This window comes from Rhincodon typus, chromosome 2 (genome assembly GCF_021869965.1).
Source record: "Rhincodon typus isolate 14 chromosome 2, sRhiTyp1.1, whole genome shotgun sequence".
NCBI classification, from domain to species: Eukaryota; Metazoa; Chordata; class Chondrichthyes; order Orectolobiformes; family Rhincodontidae; genus Rhincodon; species Rhincodon typus.
This window is the reverse complement of record NC_063333.1, coordinates 73,291,672-73,313,017: the sequence shown is the minus strand read 5'-3', so window position 1 is coordinate 73,313,017 and position 21,346 is coordinate 73,291,672. Positions and strand designations below refer to the sequence as shown.

General features: G+C 40.5%; 1 protein-coding gene across 1 annotated transcript in view; it reads left to right on the top strand.

Annotated features, from left to right (window-relative positions):
• The window catches only part of col28a1a (collagen, type XXVIII, alpha 1a), a 209,970-nt gene that overhangs the window by 139,563 nt on the left and 49,061 nt on the right, over nt 1-21,346 (top strand). The window contains exons 23-24 of the mRNA XM_048613944.1: nt 10,087-10,155; nt 14,642-14,710. Coding sequence (XP_048469901.1) covers nt 10,087-10,155; nt 14,642-14,710 — 138 coding nt within the window. The remainder of the gene's footprint in view (nt 1-10,086; nt 10,156-14,641; nt 14,711-21,346) is intronic.

Below are 21,346 nucleotides of genomic sequence, written 5' to 3'. Positions count from 1 at the left end.
TCAGTCCTTCTTCAGGTGTTAGTGCCCGGTGTTGTGTGATTTCTGAACTTGTCCTTCAGAAGGTGATGGTCAGCTCCCTTCTTGAATTACTGCAACCTTAGTGGTAGATGGACACCCATAGTGCATTTAAGTAGGGAGTTCCAGGACTTTGGCCCAGCGACAGTGAAGATAGAGTGATTATTTCAGTCAGGAGTTATATGGCTTGGAAGGTAACTTAAAAGTGACCCTTTTCCCACTTATCTGCTGCTCCTGTTGTTCTAGGTGGTAGAAGTAATGAAATTGGATGATGTTATCAGGTACTGACAGAGTACAATAATTCCAAACATATGGTTTGCCAGGAAATCTGGATTAATTCAATTAAATTCCGTTTTAAGAACTTTGGAACTAATAAGGTACTTGGAAAATGTTTCTGTAAATTTTTTTGAGATCTGAAAGTAAAACCTAAAATCTCAAGTCAACAGATTGAACTCACAGTTTGAATTTAGTTCTTATATGAATTAACTTAAGTAATGTCTCAATATGATTTTAGTGCAATTTCACCTGTAATAAGGGATATGGGGTGAAATTGCACTAAAGTAACCAGTCAGAAACTAATGTCAGGAAATTGAAATTCTCAGTCAAAAGACCCAAGTTATACTGCTAACTGTTTTGCACTGCGCTAATGGGATTGGCATATGGGGAGTCTTTGCTTAGATTTGGCCCTAAAGGTCAACTTCCTCTGCTAGTACCTGAGCCTCCACTGACCTAGGACCAGCTTCAGCCACCCCCATGGACATTACCAGTTTCAAATTCACCGTCATCTGCTCTATCTCAGTCAGGCACCTTAAAACCTCATCTGCCATTGACTTAATGCCTGTACTGTGGAATTCTGCCAACTGTGCCAGAAGTTTAACATAAGGCTTGAACATGTGGACATCCCAAAGATCACGAAGCAAGATTATTTGTTTCACTAGTATCAGGTCATTACAAACATGAGGCAAATTATGGTTAAACGAGGAAGTATTTCTAGTACTGTTTTGTTTTCAGCAAATGGGTCTTATGCTTCTATCTTTTCAGCAATATTCAAAACTAACACGCACAGTTATCACTTCCATGTTGATGAGGAGTCAAATTATTTCATATTTACTTGAAACAGCCATATAACTGCAAACCAAGACCAATCATTCCTAATTCTGTTCACTAGCCTATCAAGGATCAAACTGCCACGTCATCAGTGCAATTTTAGTTCTAATCATAATTTATGGCAACCAGTAAGAGTGGAGCCCTTACTTGAACATGGGATGTAGGAATGGCTAGCTAGGCCAACATTTATTGCATGTTCCAAATTGCAATTGAAAAGATGATGATAAGCCACTTCAATGACCTGTTGTTTGTAGTCCTTGAGATGTAGGTGCACTCACAGAACTGTTAGGAAGGGAGTTCCAAGGTTTTGATCCAACACCGTTAAAAAATTGGCAATAAAGCTACAAGTTAGGATAGTGTGTGGCTCGCTGGTGAATCTCCTGCATGTGGACAATAAATCCTTTTGGCGTGTGTGTGTGTGTGTAGCATTTTAGTTGTGTTAATATCAGTAATATTTCTTGTTCATTACAGAAACTGGTCCATGACTTATATCAACCAAAGTCACACTACTGTGCATACTTTGAAAAAAAAACACTTTAAAATTTGGTATGAATCCAGTAATAATGGGTTCTCAATTCATTGCATGCTACCCTTGTGGGTTGTAATTAAGCTTAGAGCCTTGTCCAAGATTGAACTTGGTTACATTGGAAAGTGAAATAATGATGATTTGGGTGTGTTATTGGTAAATAATACAAGAAGGCAATCACTCAGGATCTCTACTGTACCTAGACATGGCACTGGAAATGGCAAAATATTTCCTGCAGGGACAGTGTTGTCTTGAAGGAAATTTTGAAACAAAGGTTGATTGACTTGGTGGGTAAACTGGAGATAGCATTGCCTAACAGAGCTAAAAAGCCAGACATAATTGAGGTATCAGCATAGCACTTGGGTTTAGAGGAAGTACAAAAAGGGCCAAGTATTTCAGAAAGGGAAATGTTGGCATCAGGTAATATTCAGTTAAAGCAGCTTGAGCATCAGGAGAGTGTTAAGAAACCAGAGATGGCAGGAAAATAAAAGGATGGGGAAGGTGGAATCGCAGAGAGAAGAGAAAGTGAGAGAATATGAATGCAGCCTTAAAATAGCTTGAAACAGGAAACATCAGATGCTGATACAAGCTATGATGGGGATAATCTGAGCCATAATTTGAATTTCAGTAAGGAAATTTTAAATTTGCTTTGGCAGTACCAAAATTTGAGGGAAAGGAATTGGAAGCATTCTTCATATCATTTGAGAAAATGACTAGGCAAGTGAAGTGGGTAAGACGACTGGACATTATTCTTGCCATGTAAGTTGACAGGTAAAGCACAGGAAATGTATGCTTCACTGTCAAAGAAGGTTTCCTGGGATTGTGATGCAGCAAAGAAGGCTGTATTGGTGCAATATGAGTTAGTGCCTGAGGCATATAGGTAAAGGTTTTGAAATTTAATGAACAGCCTGGGCAAACCAATATTGAATTTGAAAGGGTTAAGGAAAATAATTTTGACAGGTGAATGAGAGCATTTGAGGGCGAAACCGTATATAAAGGTCTTAGAGAGATTATTTTCTCAGGGCAATTTAAAAATTCACTACATTCCATTTTAAGAACTCATGCTGAGGACCAAAGGGTTGCAGCTGCTAAACAGGCAGCAATAATAACTGACAATTATGAGCTAATCCCTAAAACTGTAACTATTATTTATCACATTCATAAATTTGAAAGGAATAGAAAATGGGAGAGTGAAATGAAGACAGGTAGCCAAGGAAATCCTGAAAAATGTGAGGTGATTCATTTTGGTAGAACGAACAAGGCAAGGGGGTTCACGTAGGTGGTAGGACCTTAAGATGTTCAAAGGCTGCAGGACAGGTAGATAAGGTGGTTAAGTAGGCATATGGGATTCTTGGTTTATTAGTCGAGATGCTGAATGCAGGAGCAAGGAGGAGAAGGTATATGATGTTAGTTAGGCCACAGCTAGAATACAGTTTGCAGTTCTGGTTGCAACTCTATAGGAAGGATGTGATTACACGAGAGACGCCGCAGAAGAGATTCACCAGGATATGACTTGGGCTGGAGTGATTAAGCTATGATGAGAGACTAGCTAGGCTGGCGATGTTTTCCTGAGAGCAGAGAAGGCTGAGGAGGGAACTGATTGAGATGTACAAAGTCATGAGGGGCATAGTCAGGTAGATAGGGAGAATTTTTGCCCTTTAGTAGAGGAGTAAGTAACCAGGGACACAGTTTTAAGATAAAGGGCGGGAGGTTTAGAAGGGTATTGAGGAAAGATTGTTTCACCCTGAGAGTGGTGAGGATCTGAAGCTCATTGCCTACAAGGTGATAGAGGCAGGAACTCTTAGGACATTTAAGAACTACTTAGATAAGCACTTGAGATGCCATAGCATATAAGGCCATGGGCAAGTGCTGGAAAGTGGGATTGGAATAATTAGAGCTAGATGACCAGTGCGGACACGATGTACTGAAGAGCCACTTTCAGTGCTGTAAAACCCCTATGACTGTCTAAGTCTCTCCTCAATACTGTCCCCAGACAAAAAATATTTTTGGTGTATTTTCTGCTTGTGTGGTCCTGGATCTTGCCTTACCCATCTGGAGTGCATATATTAAATAGCACACACTTAGCCCATGACCTTTCCATCTTGGCTCTGGAAGCACAATCGCAGATCTGGCACTTTCCGAACATTGGAGGAGGGATATGTAGACAATGGTAACACTAGGGGGTCAGAATCATTAATATTGATGCAATATTTGGTAGAATGTCCCTTAGTTTTAAATGAAACCTATCATAGTCTGAACTTATAGCTACCCTGCCAAGATGTGCTCACAAACGTTTTTATGTTTTTGAAGAGATTTGGAAAGGTATATCCAAATATTTGCATCTCCTAATAATGCACTAAGGATGGGAGACTTAACTCTACATCTCATACAAGATTACAAATTCTATTCTTTTGTATCCACAACTGTGAATAGTTCACCTTTTTAATATGTAAGGCTGAATGTTTTCCCTGGTTTATTCTCAATAGCACATTTGCAGTGCTCTGTAGTGACTAGATTCACTTTATGATTTTAAAAATTCATTGACTAGATTGGGGGTTAGCTCACAATTTAGCGAAGGCAGACTCTGTTCTGGTTCTCTGCCACAATCCCAGCCGTAAGCCATTTCAGAAGAATTTGAGGGTGACCTTTCCATCCAGAGGCCATTGAAGGTTGGAAGCCCGTAATTGGCCAAATAAACGCTTTTTCCTGCCCTAGTGGCATTCTATCAACAGCAGATGTCCTTCATCACAATTGGAGGCTGCCTGGTAAAACCTCAGATCCTCTCTGTGGGTTCAGCGGGCCCTGAATATAGCTCATAGAGATTTCCTCAGATAGCAAAGTTCACCCTGACTGAAATATCCACCTTTCCCTCACCAAAACCAGCCCCCATAAATGGGGTAACACAGTGAGGAGCTGGAGGAACACAGCAGACCAGGCAGCATCAGAGGAGCAAGAAAGCTGACGTTTCGGGTCGGGACCCTTCTTCAGAAAATCCCATAAATGGGGATTGCCTTTTATTGGTCACGGAGCAGCAAGCCTAATGCTACTTCGGTCAGGTAACGTCCTCACTTGTAGGGGCATGTTGTCCATTAAAGACAGTTCTGACACCTGGCAGTCAGTATCTGATTACTACAGAATCAGGTCAGGGCCCAAAAACAACCATGGCTGAGCTACCCCTGAACATTCAGGGCTACTGCTGCCCAGGCAAAATTCAGCTTTAGGGAACACAAAGCATGATAGTAGTTTTGAACTCTCTTCCACAAACAGTAATTGACTCTAGACCAGTTGTTCAATTTGAATTTGAGTTTGGTAGGTTTTTGTCAACCAAAGATGTTAAGCAAATTGGACCATTGTCAGGTATATGAAGTAAGGTTGCAGGTCAGCTATACTCTTATTGAATGGCTGGAAGGGCTACTGTTGTTCCTATGTTCCTTAACTCCTACATTTTAGCTTTCTATCTGCAAGCTCCTCGAACAAAACCTCCCAACACTTGGACCAGTTAAGCATGCATTGGCACTGCCAGTTAAAGCCACCACGGGCCTTAATTTCTTTAACTCCAGCTAATTTCGGGTATCAGCTAGTGACATTTGCAGGGTTTGTCATTTACGCTAACCAGATTTCTACCAATAGCTGAGCAGACTCAGTGGATGGCTTCTGAAAAGATGCTGCTGATGACGCCTGACCTACCTCAGATCCAAAGGAAAACCACAACAGAAGTCACATGAGCTTGAGAATGGTCATCAAGCAATCATGGGCTGCACCAGATGTGATTTAAATACCTCAACAGATCTTGGTGTGCACCAGCAAGGATGTACCGAATGATAATGGTCAGCTTTACATGGTACAGCATAGTGCTGGAGTGAAGACTGAGGCTGGAGGAAGAGGAAAATAATATCTGCACTGCAACTTCTGAGCAAGAGGTGCTTGGTGTCACTTTCTAATTTACTCATAGTATTTTCCTCAAGTGATGCACACTTGGCAGCTGAGAGGCAAAATGGGGATGATTGGACAATTAAGGCCTCAAATAAAGTTTATGATGCACGAAACACTTTTATTCAATAAAGTGACACCCTGCGTGAAGATACAAAGTATTAGTCTTCCTTTACTTTGTCCTTCTACATGGTACTACCTCTGTGGCTTCAGCATAACCAGAGGGAGCTCTGACTGTGGGATCTCTGAGCTTTGGTGTTTTTGAGAACCTCATGAAAGACTATGCCACCTACAATTGATCAGGAGCAATCTCTTCCATCTGCACGGGATACAACTGTGACTTGCCGGGATGGGCAAAGGGTGGAGGGGTGAGAGTGCTTTGAGCAGTGTCCCCTTTCCATGTGCATTTTTACTATTGTTGCTCTCAAAAGCGCACACTTTCCTGAGGAGCAGTGCCATGCACTTAGTTGCCCACCATACATGATTCTCTAAGGAGGTGGGCACCAATATAACGGTCTGAGATGCCATAGTAAAGATGGACTCACCCAATGTCTCTCCAAGGGTCAGTAATGCCCGAGGCTGAGATGTGGTTCCAGCTGAGCAGAGTTTGGAGTGGCCTAAGACAGGAACTGTCTGATGAATTCTCTTAAAGTCTGCTTGTGGGAAAGGGCATTCCATATGGAAAGAAGACGCAGGTATGGCTAAGGTGTACAGGGGTTCTCTTAATCAAACACATTATCCCTGCCCTCAGCAACTACCAATTCCCCACCCTACCTCCCCAGACCCTGCCTGTAACCCTAGCAACTTGACCCTACTGACCTCAATGATGCTATTCTTGGCTGGTTGCAGTTCCAATATTGACCACCTCTCCTGGCAGCACTGCCAGGACAGAAAAGCGGGGGCCTCTTAAACAGGCCATCAGCTGCTGGAGATGGGAACTTGTTCTTTAAAAAGACACACAGCCCAAGTGCAATCAGTTATTTACCTGATGCACAAAATTTCTGGTTGTGTTTGCAGAATCAGCTGAAGTCAGGCTGTCCCTAACTTTCTGGCCAGTGGCCACCCACTAGAATCCCAGTCACTGTGTGACAATCCAGTTGCCTACCTTGGAGGCCTCATCAATTTATGTGTATCTGAACTGGTGGAAGAAGTGCATGAATTATATAAAAGTGTATTCTCAGGATACACTTCCTGAGAGTATGCCACAGCTCCTGAGGACTCCTTAGCTTCCTCCATTCTGGGCCCTGCAACACATTTGAAGGACATCTGGGAGTGAAAGGCATGAATTAGAATGGAAATGAGGAAGTTGTACAAAGTCGGTATTGTGTTAATGTTAATAATTTAGTCAGAGATGGCAGCAAGTTTATGTGAGTGATTGTTGTCTGCCATGTGATTGCTTAATATCTAGTTCTGTCATGAATTCACCTCTTTAACCTTATACTTCTCAAATCTAAGCCCCCTGGTAATTGACCTCTCTATTAATGGAAAAAGTACCTTCTTGTCCACCCTATCTTTAGCCTTCATAATCTTATAAATATCTGTCAGATCCCCTTTCAACATTCACTGCTCCATTGAAAACAAACCCTGTCTATCCAATATTTTTCTCATAGCTCAGAGCCTCCAAAATCCTGGTAAATCTCCTCTGCACCCTGTCTGGTACAGTCACATCTTTCCTATAATATCGCGACCGCATTCAGTACTCCAGTTGTGGCCTAACTGATGTTTTAGTCACTGTGTATAAGCAAAGGCAGCAGTCAAGTTATGCACATTAAGTGTAGTATAATGAAATTCATGTAAATGATGATGATGATGATCTAACTGATCACATGACCCTGACATCAGTAGATGAGAAGACCCTTGTCTAAAAGGAGCAGATGAAGAGAAAGGTCTCAGACACTGCACTAGATAGATGTATTTGAAATCAACTATGTACAGATGTAAATAAAATTTATTTACATTCCTAGCGGAGTTGCAATGTATAACTTAGAGGTAAGGAGAAAGCAAACTGTGTATGTGTAGACACTCACATCCCAAGATACTCCAGAGTGGAACCTCAGTGTTGCAGGTAACACTGTTGGCTTCAAGCACAAATAAGATCCCACAAATAGCAATGGGATGAATGACCATCTAATGTAGGATTAACTAGAATTAGCTGAAGAATTGCGCTGTCAAGAATCTTTGTTCTTCTTTGAAAAACTGCCATGGGTTCTTTAACTGTCACCTGAACTGGCAGATGTACAGTCTAAAATCAGGGCATTTCTGAGAATGTAGAATCTTTAATATTGGCTGTCTAACTATCAACATCCTGGGGTTATCATTGACCAGAATCTGAACTTGGATTGGCCATAAAAGTAAAAGCCAAAGGCTGGGAATTCTGGAAATCTGAAGCAAACACAGAAACTGCTGGAGTTATGAAGAAGAGCCATATCAGATTGGAAGCATTAATTCTGTTTCTTTCTCCACTGATGTTGCCAGACCTGCTGAGTTTCTCCAGCATTTTCTGTGTTATCCATTTAAATACTGTGGCTACAAGGACAGGTAAAAGACTAGGAATCCTATGGTAAATACCTCATTTTCTGACTCCTCAAAGTTTGTCCACCATCTGCAAGGCACAAGACATGAGTGTGATAGAACACTGCCCACTTACACGGACAAGTGCAGTTCCAACAACATTCATGAAGCATGACACTAATGAGGGCAAAACAGTCTGCTTGATTGGCCCCAAATCCATAAATATTCTCTCATTCCACCATCAACACACCATAAGTAGCAGCAGTGTGTATCGTCTACGAGATGCATTGTAAATATACACTAAGGTTCCATAGACAGCACCTTTCAAATCCACAGCCACTACAATCTAGAAGAGCAAGGACAGCAAATGCATGAGAACACCACCATTTGCAGATAACAAGGTGTGGAGCTGGAGGAACACAGCAGGCCAGGCAGCATCAGAGGAGCAGGAAAGCTAACATTTCGGGTCTGGACCCTTCTTCAGAAAAAATGTAGGTTTTAGGTCCCATTTGTAGGTTCTCTTCCAAACCACTCATCATCCTGACTTGGAATAAATCACTGTTCCTTCAGAGTCACTGAGTTAAAATTCTGGAACTCCCTCCATAACAATATTGTGGGTGTACCTACACTAAATGGACAGCACCAGTTCAGGAAGGCAGCTTATCATCACCTTCTTCAGTGCAACCGGTGTGAGCAATAAATGCTGGCCCAGCCAGTGTTGCCCAAAACCCTTGAATTATTTTTTAAAAAATTATTTTATCTGCTGAGATTCATCAACAGGGTTTGACCTCACAACCTACTGCTGCAGAAGGAAGGCTGTTTCAAAGGAGCCAGCTGCCTGTGGAAACATTGTGTGTATAAATTGGCTGCTTTGTTTGCTTACATAAATGTAGTTCAAAAGCAATTCATCATCTCTGAAGTACTTTGGGACATCCTGGAGATGTGAAAGGTGTCATGAGAAAAGTTTTCTGCCTTCTGCTTCTCTTAACCCCAAAAATAGTTTTATTTATGTCCCCGTACAGTATTAAACATCACAGCATTGATTCAGTGATTTAAAATAAGGATTACAGATTTATTGAGTTATTCACACAACATTCTTTCATTATTTTATGGGGGATCTGGTGGTGCAATGACAATGTCACTGGACTAGTAATCCAGAAGCTCTGGTTAATGTTCTAGGGACATAGATTCAAAATCCTGCTGTGGAATCTGGTGGAATTTAAATTCAATTCATAAAGAAAGTAGTAATGTACTCTTCTGGAACTGGAAGCTAGTCTCAATTATGATGTGTGTGAAACTGTCATTCATTGTTCTACCGTACCAATTTAGTGCACTAATGCCCTTTAGGGAAGGAAATATAAAATCCTTACTGAGTCTGGCCTATATGTGACTCCAAACACCAAATTGATTCTTAACTGCCATGGCCTTGCAAGCCACTGAGACAACAAATGCTGACCTTGCCAGTGAAGCCCAGTTCCCATGAATGTTTAAAAAAAGCAGGACTCACACAAGGAGTTGGCTGAACCATTGTAAACATGCTTACTGATAGTAACATAGTTGATTGTGCCTTTTGAAAAGATCAAACATTGAAAAGTAAGCAAAATAGATGGCCTGTTAATTGGCAATCCTAAAGCAACTCAAAATCAATACAGTGATTAAGAACAGCTTGAGGAAATAAAACAATGTGTACATGTAGTGAAATACCCTGACTGTGAGAACAAAACACTAGCATATTCTGGTTGCATATGGTGTTTTTCAAAATGTACTGATACAGTTCCTGTGTTTAGTGAGCAAATTCTGTTTCTCTTTAGGGAATTGTGATCTCACTGATGGCAATTGTAGTAAATATCATTTGATGCATTGCTATTGGAGCTAAAGCAGGACAGATACCTTCTGACAAGATAAATATAGGCTTCCAACTTAAAGCCATGAAATCAGCACCAAACTATTTCATTTTAAAATGATTATTAAATTAACATTGTATGTTTGCGTTACAGGGTGACCGAGGGCCACCAGGACCTCAAGGTTCCATTGGTAACCCAGGAGTTGGATTAGTAGGACCCAAGGTAACTGAAGTAGTTGTGTTAACCATTAGCCCTTAGAAACACTTTTCCTTTACATTTGATTTAATCTTAGCTTCTTAAAAGCACCTCTGGTACTACATTTTGAATTCCTGACTACATTTTAATCCCCAGGAGGTTTCAAGCAGGCAGGGAGGAAGGTGAGTGCCAATGATAATCATGATCCTAAATCTGAAGTGTATTGAAACATCTGGACTGCATCTGAGAGCTTCCATATTTATTTTAACTGCCAGGGCAGTTGTAGTAGATTCCTCACTCAGTCACAGGTTAAAACAAAAGCAGGATTCACAGGACTTTTATTCACATCAGTTCAGTAATTTTAAAATCCAAAACTGGCAGAAATAGAGTGGGCAATAAATCTGCCCAATGTTAACCATGTTTCCACATTTTAAAAGTTCTTTGATGTTACAGGACTTGAGTATTGCTGAAACATGACACATCTTATCAAAGCCTTTTGTCTTGTACTCATCAGGACACTTTTCAAGAATACCAATTCAAGGGGAAAACCAACATTTATACCATCTGAGAGGAGCATCTGATTTGTAGGCAAGTGGACTCTAATTGGTAGAGGCAACTAAGCTTGGATGGCTCTGTCCTGTCATGTTCCAGTATATTGTAAATTTTCAGACAATGTTTTAATATTCTAAACATAAATTGCCAATTAAAATGCCCATTGCAAATCATATGATCTTGGCATTCTGAGCACCAGAGAGTCAAAAGGCCCCAAATCTCAAGCAAATACCTAATTAAATATGAACATTCACAGCCATCTGGTAAATTCATACATCCTTTTATTTAAGGACGTGTCATCAGCAAAAGTACTTTAACATTCCAGCCAGTTTGCCTTTCTATTTCACCAGTAACAATAGAACCATTGAAACTCAATGTTTGTCAAACCAAAATGAATGGATCCTGTAGCCCCTCATTCAAACTAGAATTTCAAACTGTCAACCAACAATACAAGATGAGTAATCAATACATCAAACCTTTTTGGACAACAACAGACTTAAAACTTGTACAAGTCATCTGAGAACTAACTTCCAGGAAATTTGACAACAGGAAGCTTCCCTTCTTACTAAGGATCAACTGCTTTATAAGGTTTGCATTTCGCTTAGGCATCAATTCATCCAAGAATCTACAATGAATGAATTACGGAGACAATCATAAATTGTGATTGTATTGTTTTATCTTTATCTTTATCTATATCCAGTGTTTATATGGAGATAGACTGTGTGAAATGTTGCACTTTAAACATCTGGGATAAGCATGTGCCAATAAATAAGCTGAGATAACAAGATGTAGAGCTTCAGAAAATTTTTCTGAAGGAGGGTCTAGGCCCAAAACGTCAGCTTCCCTGCTCCTCTGATGCTGCTTGGCCTGCTGTGTTCATCCAGCTCTACACCTTGTTATTGCAGATTCTCCAGCATCTGCAGTTCCTACTATCTCTGAACCAATAACTAACCTCTTTGCTTTAGAACTCACAAAAAGCTTGCTGCTGAGACTTATTTAAATTGAGATACTGACTCTGAGGTCATGAAAACAATAATTCCTTACATTTAAAATACATCGATCATGGGTGGAAGAAAACACACAAATTCTGGCCAGTTTCAGTCTGCCCAAAAGATTTTTTTTCTAAACTTCAGATTCGGTGTTTACCTCCTTAGAAATTGGGGGTGTCAGTTTCCTTACTGAAATTCCCTTCTCAGTTGCCATTTTCAGATTTTGTTTTCAGTCATCTCATGTATTGTTTAAGTTCTTCTACTCATTGTTTTGTGACATTAGCTCTTATGTTCTAAATATAAAGTGTAAGAACTTTCCAGCTTATTTAAGTTCCATTCACATCAGATGCTTACCAGTTTTAAATTTGGTTTTCCTTCAGTTTCCTTCAGTGTAAACATTAATTTCCTAAAGCAAAAAGTTATATGCTAAAACAAATGAACTGTGAAGGGATAGGTGATGGCCCAGTGGTATTATCACTGGACTGTTAATCCAGAGACCCAGCTAACATTCTGGGGACTCAGGTTTAAATCCCGCCATGGCAGTTGGTGGAATTTGAGTTCAATAAATATCTGGAATTAAGAATCTAATGATGACTGTGAGTCAATTGTCAGGAAAAACCCATCTGGTTCACTAACATCCTTTAGGGAAGGAAACTGCTGGCCTAATGTGACTCCAGAGCCACAGCAATACAGTTAATTCTTAACTGCCCTCTGGGCAATAAGTGCTGGCCTAGCCAGTGATACCCTCATCCTGTGAGTGAATAAAGAGGAAAAAAACATATTTGCAGCAATGTTTTATGCTTGTGCTGTAATAGAAGCAGATATTGGCCAACAGAATCTGTATCCTGGTAGGGTCCACAATTGTTGGCCATCACTTCCATGTTACAAAGGATGCATTCCAAGACTTGATCAAAGTTCAGCCCCAAGTTGAAGCCAGTCTCTGCCATGCACCCAACAGTAGGTTTTCTGGCACAGATGCAATACATCAAGCAGCTGCTTTTGCACATCTATCGGTCTTTCCATACACCGGCCCATTGAAATCCTCAACAAAGTCCTTTCCAGTAGAACATGTGTGCAACCACCAACTCCAGGGAACTGCCATCGATGTTATCTTTTTCGCCTTGGACTGACTGCAAGCCGTTCAGACCTTGTGGCTTGCAGCCTGCAAAACGTGCCTCAACAGTGGCTTAGATAACACAACATGCTACAGGAGGAACACAGCAGGCCAGGCAGCATCAGAGGAGCAGGAAAGCTGACATTTTGAGAAGAGTCCCGACCCGAAACGTCAACTTTCCTGCTCCTCTGATGCTGCCTGGCCTACTGTGTTCTTCCAGCTCCACACTGTGTTATCTCTGACTCCAGCATCTGCAGTTCTTACTATCTCAACAGTGGCGTAGTTGAGACTTAAGCACAAAATCAAAACTAACACTCCATTTTTGAGAATGTTGCATTGACGTAGCTGTTGTCTTTCAAAGCTGACCCTCGGGCTGCTATCTTTTCAAATTACAGGCATCACAAACTTCCCTGCCACCTGAATCATAATACAAGGTCACAGGTTAACCATATGCTTGGAATTCCTGTGCCTGTTCAATGGCCTCATTTACTTTCAACCCCCAACCTGCTGATGTTTACTGGTGAGACTGAATTTAAAGTAGAGAAGAAGATGGATTAGAAATTCCAATATTAAGGTCTTGTTCCCCTGAGTCAATACAGGAATTGGAAGCATACAGTACTCTGAAGGAATAATACTTGGTCTGATTGATCCTTAAATGGATGGTAAAAGAAGTGCTAGACGGTCTTTTAAATTCAAAGAATAATTGCTTTGCAACATTTGGTGGATAATCAGCTTTAAACCCTTGCTCTGTATGAATTGTTGCATCTTTGTCATGGTGTGTAATGAAAATAAATAGGAGAAGTAGCTGAGGAATAAACATGTTAAGGGGGTACTCAGCAGGCTCTGTAAGAGACAGAGTTATCGGGAATCCCAGCAGAACAGGCTGTGTTAAAACGTGGATTTTATGTTCAAAACACAATTTTATAACAAACAACATTTTTTTTGAATCTGCCTGCAACAGCAATTTGGAAAATTACTAAAAGCCAACTCAGACATTCAAGGTGTCCATGACTAGTACAAATAGATAGAGTCTGTCTCTGTGTGTAGCTTCAGCATCTTTTAGATAAGGTTAACACCACATTATTTTCACTTGAGCGTCAGAGGCTGAGGGGGTGACTTGATAGAAATATATAAAGTTATGAGAGGCACGGATACAGTGGGTAGTCAGAGTCTTTTCCCAGGGTGGAAATGTCAAAAATTAGGGGGCATGGTTTTAAGGTGAGAGGGGGGGATGTTTAAAAGAGATGTGCAAGGGAAGTTTTTTGTGTAGAGGGTGGTAGGTGTCTGGAACATGCTGCCGGGGAGGCGATGGAAGCAGAAACGATAGTAACATTTAAGAGACATTTAGACAGACACATGATCAGGCAGGGAATGGAGGGACATGGGCTATGTGCAGGCAGAAGGCATTAGTTTAAGATGACATCATGGTTGGCACAGACATGGTGGGCCAAAGAACCTATTCTCGTGCTGTACTGTTATATGTTCTTGTTTGCATTAAATGTTAGATGAGAAAGGTTGTGAAATTTTCATTCACTTAGATCAGAGAGATTAACAGCTCTTTGCAATACTGAACTGATGTACTGTAATTTAGTGTAAGCCAAGAGGAAGGCATGTATGACAAAAGTTAAGGAAGATCCAAAGCTAAACATACCAGGCTGAATTCGGCCATCGTGACCTACAATCTTTCAACAGCATGTTGCCTGTTTGCAATATTACCTCTAACAAAGCTAGAAAAGTATGTTTGCGAGATTTTATTGGATACTGTGGGTTTCTTAACACTCCTTGTTTTATTTTTATTTAAGCCCAATTATTTTGTGACTATTTGGCTAATACCTGTCATTCCTTTAATGACTTTCAGGGATATCGTGGAGCTACTGGATTGCCTGGACCACCTGGGCCCAAAGGAGAAGGTTTCCCTGGTCCTCAGGCTAGTAATTGTTTAATACAATATCTTCTTTAATCTTAGCAAAGTGTTCAGAGACAGACAAGTTTAAAGCATATCTGAGTCACGCCTCCCAAAAAGGTTAACTGGGAATATATGGATGAACTCCTAGGGCTTTCAACTCAATGCTTGCAAAAACTGACTTCTTGATATATGTATACAGTCAATAAGTGCTGATATTGTATTGGCTGTGCTAATTGCCCATAGTGGAGTGCTTGTGAAATGATTAACAATAGATAGACCTGAGGCAAAACAGCATTGTCACCCAGTTCCAAGGAAATAATAATCTAGGGTTGTGTATTTTGCAGAGTTTTAACAGCAATTTTAGAAAATTGTGTAAATTTAATAAAATTCAGAGTGATCACTTTTAAAGTAGACAAGAATATTTCAATGAAAAATTTTGTAGATTAATAGGTTTTAGTTTTCCTGTATCTAGATGATAACAAATTGAAGCAGGTGTAGACCATACATCCCATCCATCCCTAATTCCACTTTCCTGCCTGCCGCCATATCCTGTTACCAGCTTGTGCTTCAAAATTCTGTTTCATTCAGTTCTGCATAAACACAATATCACAATCATGAATTTCAAAGAATAACATGCCTTTGAGGGAGGAAAAAAATCCTCCTTATCTTTGTGTTAAAGGGACATGCGAACATATGAAAAAGGAGTAGAAATAGACCATTCAGCGCCTGGAACTTGCTCTGCAATTCAATAAGATCAATGTTGATTTTTATTGCACAGTCCTCATTCCCATTTTCCCCCAATGATCTTCGATTTCTTTGCTCTCCACCCACCTGTAAGACCTATAAGCATGTAGGAACAGGTGTAGGTCATTTTGTCCATCGGGTTTGCTCCACTATTCAATGAGATCATAGCTGATCTGATAATCCTTAACCACACTTTCCTGTCTCTTCCTTATAACTGTTGATTCCTTTACTTATTGAAATTCTGTCTATCTCAGCCTTGAAAATACTCAATGACTCCAGCCTCATCAGCCCTCTGCAGTAAAGAATTTGACAGATTCACTACCTGTTGAGTAAATGAATTCCTCCTCATCTATGTCTGAAATGTGTGACCCCTTGTTCTGAGATTATACCCTTTAATCTTAGATTCTCCCACCAGAGGAAACAACATTTTCACATCCACCATGTCAAATCCCCTTAGCATTTTCAATAAGATCACCTCTCAGTCACTTATATTTCAATGAATACAGGCTCAACTCACTCAACCTTCCCTCAGAAAAGGGCAGCAGATATATGGGACGACCACCACCTGCAAGTTCCCCTCTAAGCCACCCATCATCCTGACTTGGAATTATATCAATATGTCGCTGGGTCAAAATCCTGGAATTCTCTCCCTAAGGGAATTGTGAGTCAACCCACAGCAGGTGGACTGCAGCAGTTCAAGGAGGCAGCTCACCCACACCTTCTCAAGGGCAATTAGGGATGGGCAATAAATGCTGGCCAGCCAGCCATGCCCACAACCCAGAAATGAATTTAAAAAAGCATCCTTCCGTACTTGTGATTGAACTAGTGAACCTTCTCTAGACTGCCTCTAATGCCAATATATCTTTGCCTGGAGAATGGGCACAAAACTGTTTACGGTATTCCAGCGGTGGTCTGACTAGTGCCTTGTATAGTTTGAGCAAAACCTCCTTACTTTTAAACTCCATTCCCTTTGAAATAAAGGCCAACGTTCCATTTTCCTTCCCTGTTACCCATCAGCTTTTTGTGATTCATGGTTGAGAATTCCAAAATCCCTTTGTTTCTGTAGTGTTCTTCCATTTAAATAATATCCAGCTCTTCTATTCCTGCCAAAATGCATATGTTCACACATTATATTCCATATACCCAGTTTTTAACCTCCTCACTTAATCTGTCTATAAATAATTGTGACCTAGCACTGATCCCTGTGACACTCCACTAGTTATATGTTCCTATCTGAAAATGCTTCCCTTATTCTAACTCTCTGTCTTCCATTAATTAGCCAATCCTCTATTTATGCTAATACACTATCTCCAACTTCACAGGTTCTTATCTTACCATATAATCTAATGTGTCCTTCAAACACGTCTGAAAACCCAAATATATTGCATCCGCTGCTTCCCCTTTATCTATCATGCTTGTTATCTCAAAAAAATTACAGCAAATTTGTCAGGCATGATCTGACCTTCATAAGGCCATACTGACTCTGCAGGATCACATTATTATTTCTAATTGTTTTGCTGCTACGTACTTTATAATAGACTCCACCATTTTTGCACGAGCAGAAGTTAAGTTAACTGGCCTATAGTTACTTATTTTCTACCTCCTTCTTGCTTTATGTAAGGGTTGGCAGTTTTCCAATTGTCTGGTACTTTTCCACAATCTAAGAATTCTTTAAGGATTACCACCAGTGCATCCATTATTTTCTGCCTTAAAAATATTCAATTACTCTGCTTTCTGTGGAAAAGAGTTCAAAAGCCACACTTCGCAACCTTCTTAGAGAAAACAAAATTGCCTTCATCTCAATACTAAAAAAAAGGACTACCCCAAATTTTAACAATTCTTTGGCTCTCAACTCACCAACCTGAGGAATCATCCTTTCATTGTCCACTGATTCAAGACCATTCAGGATTTTATATACTTCAATTATGTCACCCCTCACTCTTCCTATTTTTGAAAAAGTAATTGGAAGATTTGAGGATATTATAAGGGAAACCAATAGATTTAGTATACCTGGATTTTCAAAAGGCATTTGAGAAGGTGCAACCTAGATGGAAGATTCAGTTAGAGACAGTGTAGTCTGTGCTTTGGACGCTTTGGCTAGTTCCTATGTAAACGCATTTTATTCGGGATACTATACTTGTGAGATGAACAAAAGGGTCAACTCAATTTTATTTGCAAAATACATAAAGATACAAGAGGCTGCGTATGGTTGAATATCATCTAAAAGCCTGCTCTTTCGCTATAAATTTCTCAAATCTTACATTAATTTTTCTACCAATCACAACATTAAGTGTTTGTCACAATCTTTACCTAAAATACTGCTGCCACACGAGGACCAGGTAGTACCCATGCAATTAATCTTGACCAGGCTGTATAGTTGACTCTAATTAATTTGTTCAAGGTTGGTCTTGCACATGGTCGTCTTCCCTCTCTCTTTCGCTGTCTCTCTCCCTCTCTCTGTCCAGCTTGTCAGAGCTCCACTGTAAGGCCAGGTAGAGTCTTCACTGAGAGAATTGCCGCAGGTGTCTCTCCATATCCCTTAGTGCAACATCTTTCCAGCATATTCTGTGGCCCTCAGCTAATCGATCTTCCAGATCAAGGTCACAGCGTCCACTGGGATCCCCAATGCCATATATGGAAGATGCTTGGGTTGCCATTGCCGTCCATCCTTCAGTGCATGAAGGGCATGCACCCCCCGATTCTCCATACATGGTGATAGCAGGAACCCGAGGCTCTGGCAAGTCTGCTCGCCGTACTCCAAGACAGAATCCAGTCTCATTTTCCAGGGCAACTCCGTGCTTGTCCTTGCTTGCCTTTATCTGTGAGGATGGTTTGTGCTTGACCTGTCCTGAAAGTCCTATCTGGCATGGCTGCTGAAAGATTGCCCAATCTGGTTTTGCTCCTAGCAATTCAGGTCCTGGACTATCTGGCCTCAGGAAGCAGAGAGTGGGCACAAATAAGGCATTTTCAACTTTTCAGGTAGTTAATAGTAGTACGCTACAACAGACAGTGCTGAAGCTCAACTATTTAAAATCTACAGTAATGACTCAGATGAAGAGACATAGTAACATGGACAAGAAAGTTAAGTGAGTGAGGGAATACAGTGGCAGATGGAGTATAATGTGGGCAAGTGTGAAATACTTAATTTTTGTCATAAAAATAGAAAATTACAATATTTTATAAATATTTGTACATTGATATTTTAAGAGATTTGGGTATGTTTGTGAAAGGAATGAAGAAAGTTAGCATGCAGCAAGCAATTAGGCAAGTAAATAGTATGATGATGTTTACTGCAGGAGGAATGTGGTACAAGAATCAAATTAATAGCTGAAAGGACATCATGACAAGATTTCACTTTTTTGATTTTGTTGTAACAAAACAACTGAGAAAGATGACTAGGTGGCACCTCTGTAAACAGTTTACGCTTTAAATTGCAAGACAGAACATTTCCCTTTTCTTTTAAGTCACTGGGTTATAGTGTGCTGGAAGTCAAGCCCCTCTATTTCCAGCGTTGTGTCAAAATTTAAAGATTTTAAAATAAATACACAAAATTCACTGATTTAGCTGATTTGCAAACCCAAATTGATAGAAAACACAGGCCAGGTTTTGTACCTAACAGGAATTATTATTTATTACTATAGTCCTCTTATAAACACACGCACACACACATACACGCACATGTACACGTACACGCACATACTTTACAAGAGATACAGTGTAGCTGGTTAGCTAATAAACTCCAACTCCTCAGTTTTAACTTTAATTTATCAGCTAAAAGTCATTGCTTCTAACAACTATTGTAGGTAAGAGAGCTAGTTTTCTTCAGTTTTAAAATGGGTTTTGACTGCAGAGAATAGACAGACGGCTCCTATGCCAGTGGAGATAAAAAAAAACTTTGCCTTCTTGTTCCAGCCCCAAGCTGTTCAGTTACCTAAGAACCAATTGCATGGTTGTTTGGTGGTAAAAGGCTTTTGTCATCAATAACTGGTGACTAGTCCATGGACCAAGTTCTTATTGCCACCAAGCTGCATCTGTACATAACCCCTTGGATCCAGTTCATCCACAGCCCAAACCTCAACTATTGCTTATTATTACAGCTGTTAACACAATGCTTGCCATAAGTGTCAGGTTACTTGCTTTACAAAACATGCAATGCTTCATTAAACATCGGTTTTAAAACAATTCTTTCTCATTTTATTTTAAAATTTCACAATTTAAAAAGCATATAAAAAGAAAAGCACAGCCTTTACAGTTAACACAGCCAAAATACCCACTTCACAGACATACTTTATACTGACATTAAATAGACATGCAAATCTCTTGGAGCCATGTTTGTTTTCTTCTTTCCTTTAATATTCCCTGGTGAATCTTCATTTCATACAAGGTAGGCAAATCTTCCGGCCTCATTTTATCACCACTTGAATTTGGGCTTTCCATTAGAATGCTAGCTTCTACCTCCATTTGTGCAGTGACCAATATTTCCATTTATATGTCCATGGTAATGCAAATTACATGCGCTTTACATCTTGGTCGAAATGCTGATTAGCTAACCTTAAGATCCCTGCTGTTTTTTTTAACTTGGAAGTAAATGGACAATTTAAAGACACAACTATTTACAAACTGATAGTCTGCACACTTTGGTGGGACTTTGGAGACTTGTAGTCTATCCACTGTAAGCACACAGGTATCTGCCATTGTCTCTGTGCAGTGAGGTAGTCTTCACTCAGACTTAGAGTGAGTAGAATCAGCTTTTTCCTTCTATGGAGAGCTTTCTTCAACTATTGAAGAAGAGGCATGAATGACTGACAGCTGTCAAAGGGGAACAGTGACTGAGGGAGGGAGGGAGGGAGCAAGGTGACAGCCTTACGATGTCTTCTGGGGGACAAAAGGAGGAAGGTGAACCATACAGGGAAGGACAATGTTGACAGACAATAGGTCAGGCATAATTTAGGGAACAGCAGGGGTTATACAGGGAAAGTCAATGTTGAAACCCTGAGGGTTGAGGGTTACAAAGTGATGGTCATAGATGATGGGGAGAGGGTAAATGGTGATGGATAGCTAGTAAGGAGTGACTGGGGCTACTCCACTATTGTGGGAAATCTTGAGGATCAAAGATAGGTGGTCAAGGATGATGGAAATCGAGGATGATGAAAGGAACATAAAACGTGGTTGAGGGAGGGTGCAGGGTGATGGTTCTAGTTCCCGTAACACTGTAAGTATCCATGGACAAAGCTATGTCGATAAGAAGAGATCTGTGCAGTAAACCCCAAGGATAGAGTTGACAACAGTGGTGATCCGGCTGAGTTTGATGTTAAGTCTAGGTCTCTCCATTGATCAAAGCTGCTCAGGGCAGGAGGGAGTGCCTCTAGCTTCCATTCCTACAATTAGGATCTCCCTCCAATATGGACGGGCTGAAGGCCTGGAATGGGACAACATTGTGGAACATTTTTTGTCTAAATTTGGGCATTTGCTACTTTTCTGTGAGGTGGTAACAATGCCAGGGATCAACAGATGGAGAGGGGATGGCAGCATCTGTTTAAACAAAACTATGTGCATGTCAGACAGTGAAACAGATGCTGCTGGCAAGAAGGGAACAAATGTCTGTTGGGAGTACCCTTTACAAACAGACCTGCAATGCCATGAGGTGATGGCAGCATTGTCAATCTCCTCTTCACCCCCACATAATTCACTGCATTCCTCGGGCATGAATATCTCATTGAGCAGCCATCCTATGATCACACATGGCCAATTATTCTGCTTGGAAATGGAAATGCCATGAACGTCCAATCCCACCAGTGACAGACAGACTGCTCTGGAAGATTCCACCTTGATAATCCTCCAGGCTTACTATTAAGCAGCCTCCAGAACTGGCAATGTGCCACACCTTCATTTACTTTAAATTAAACACACTGT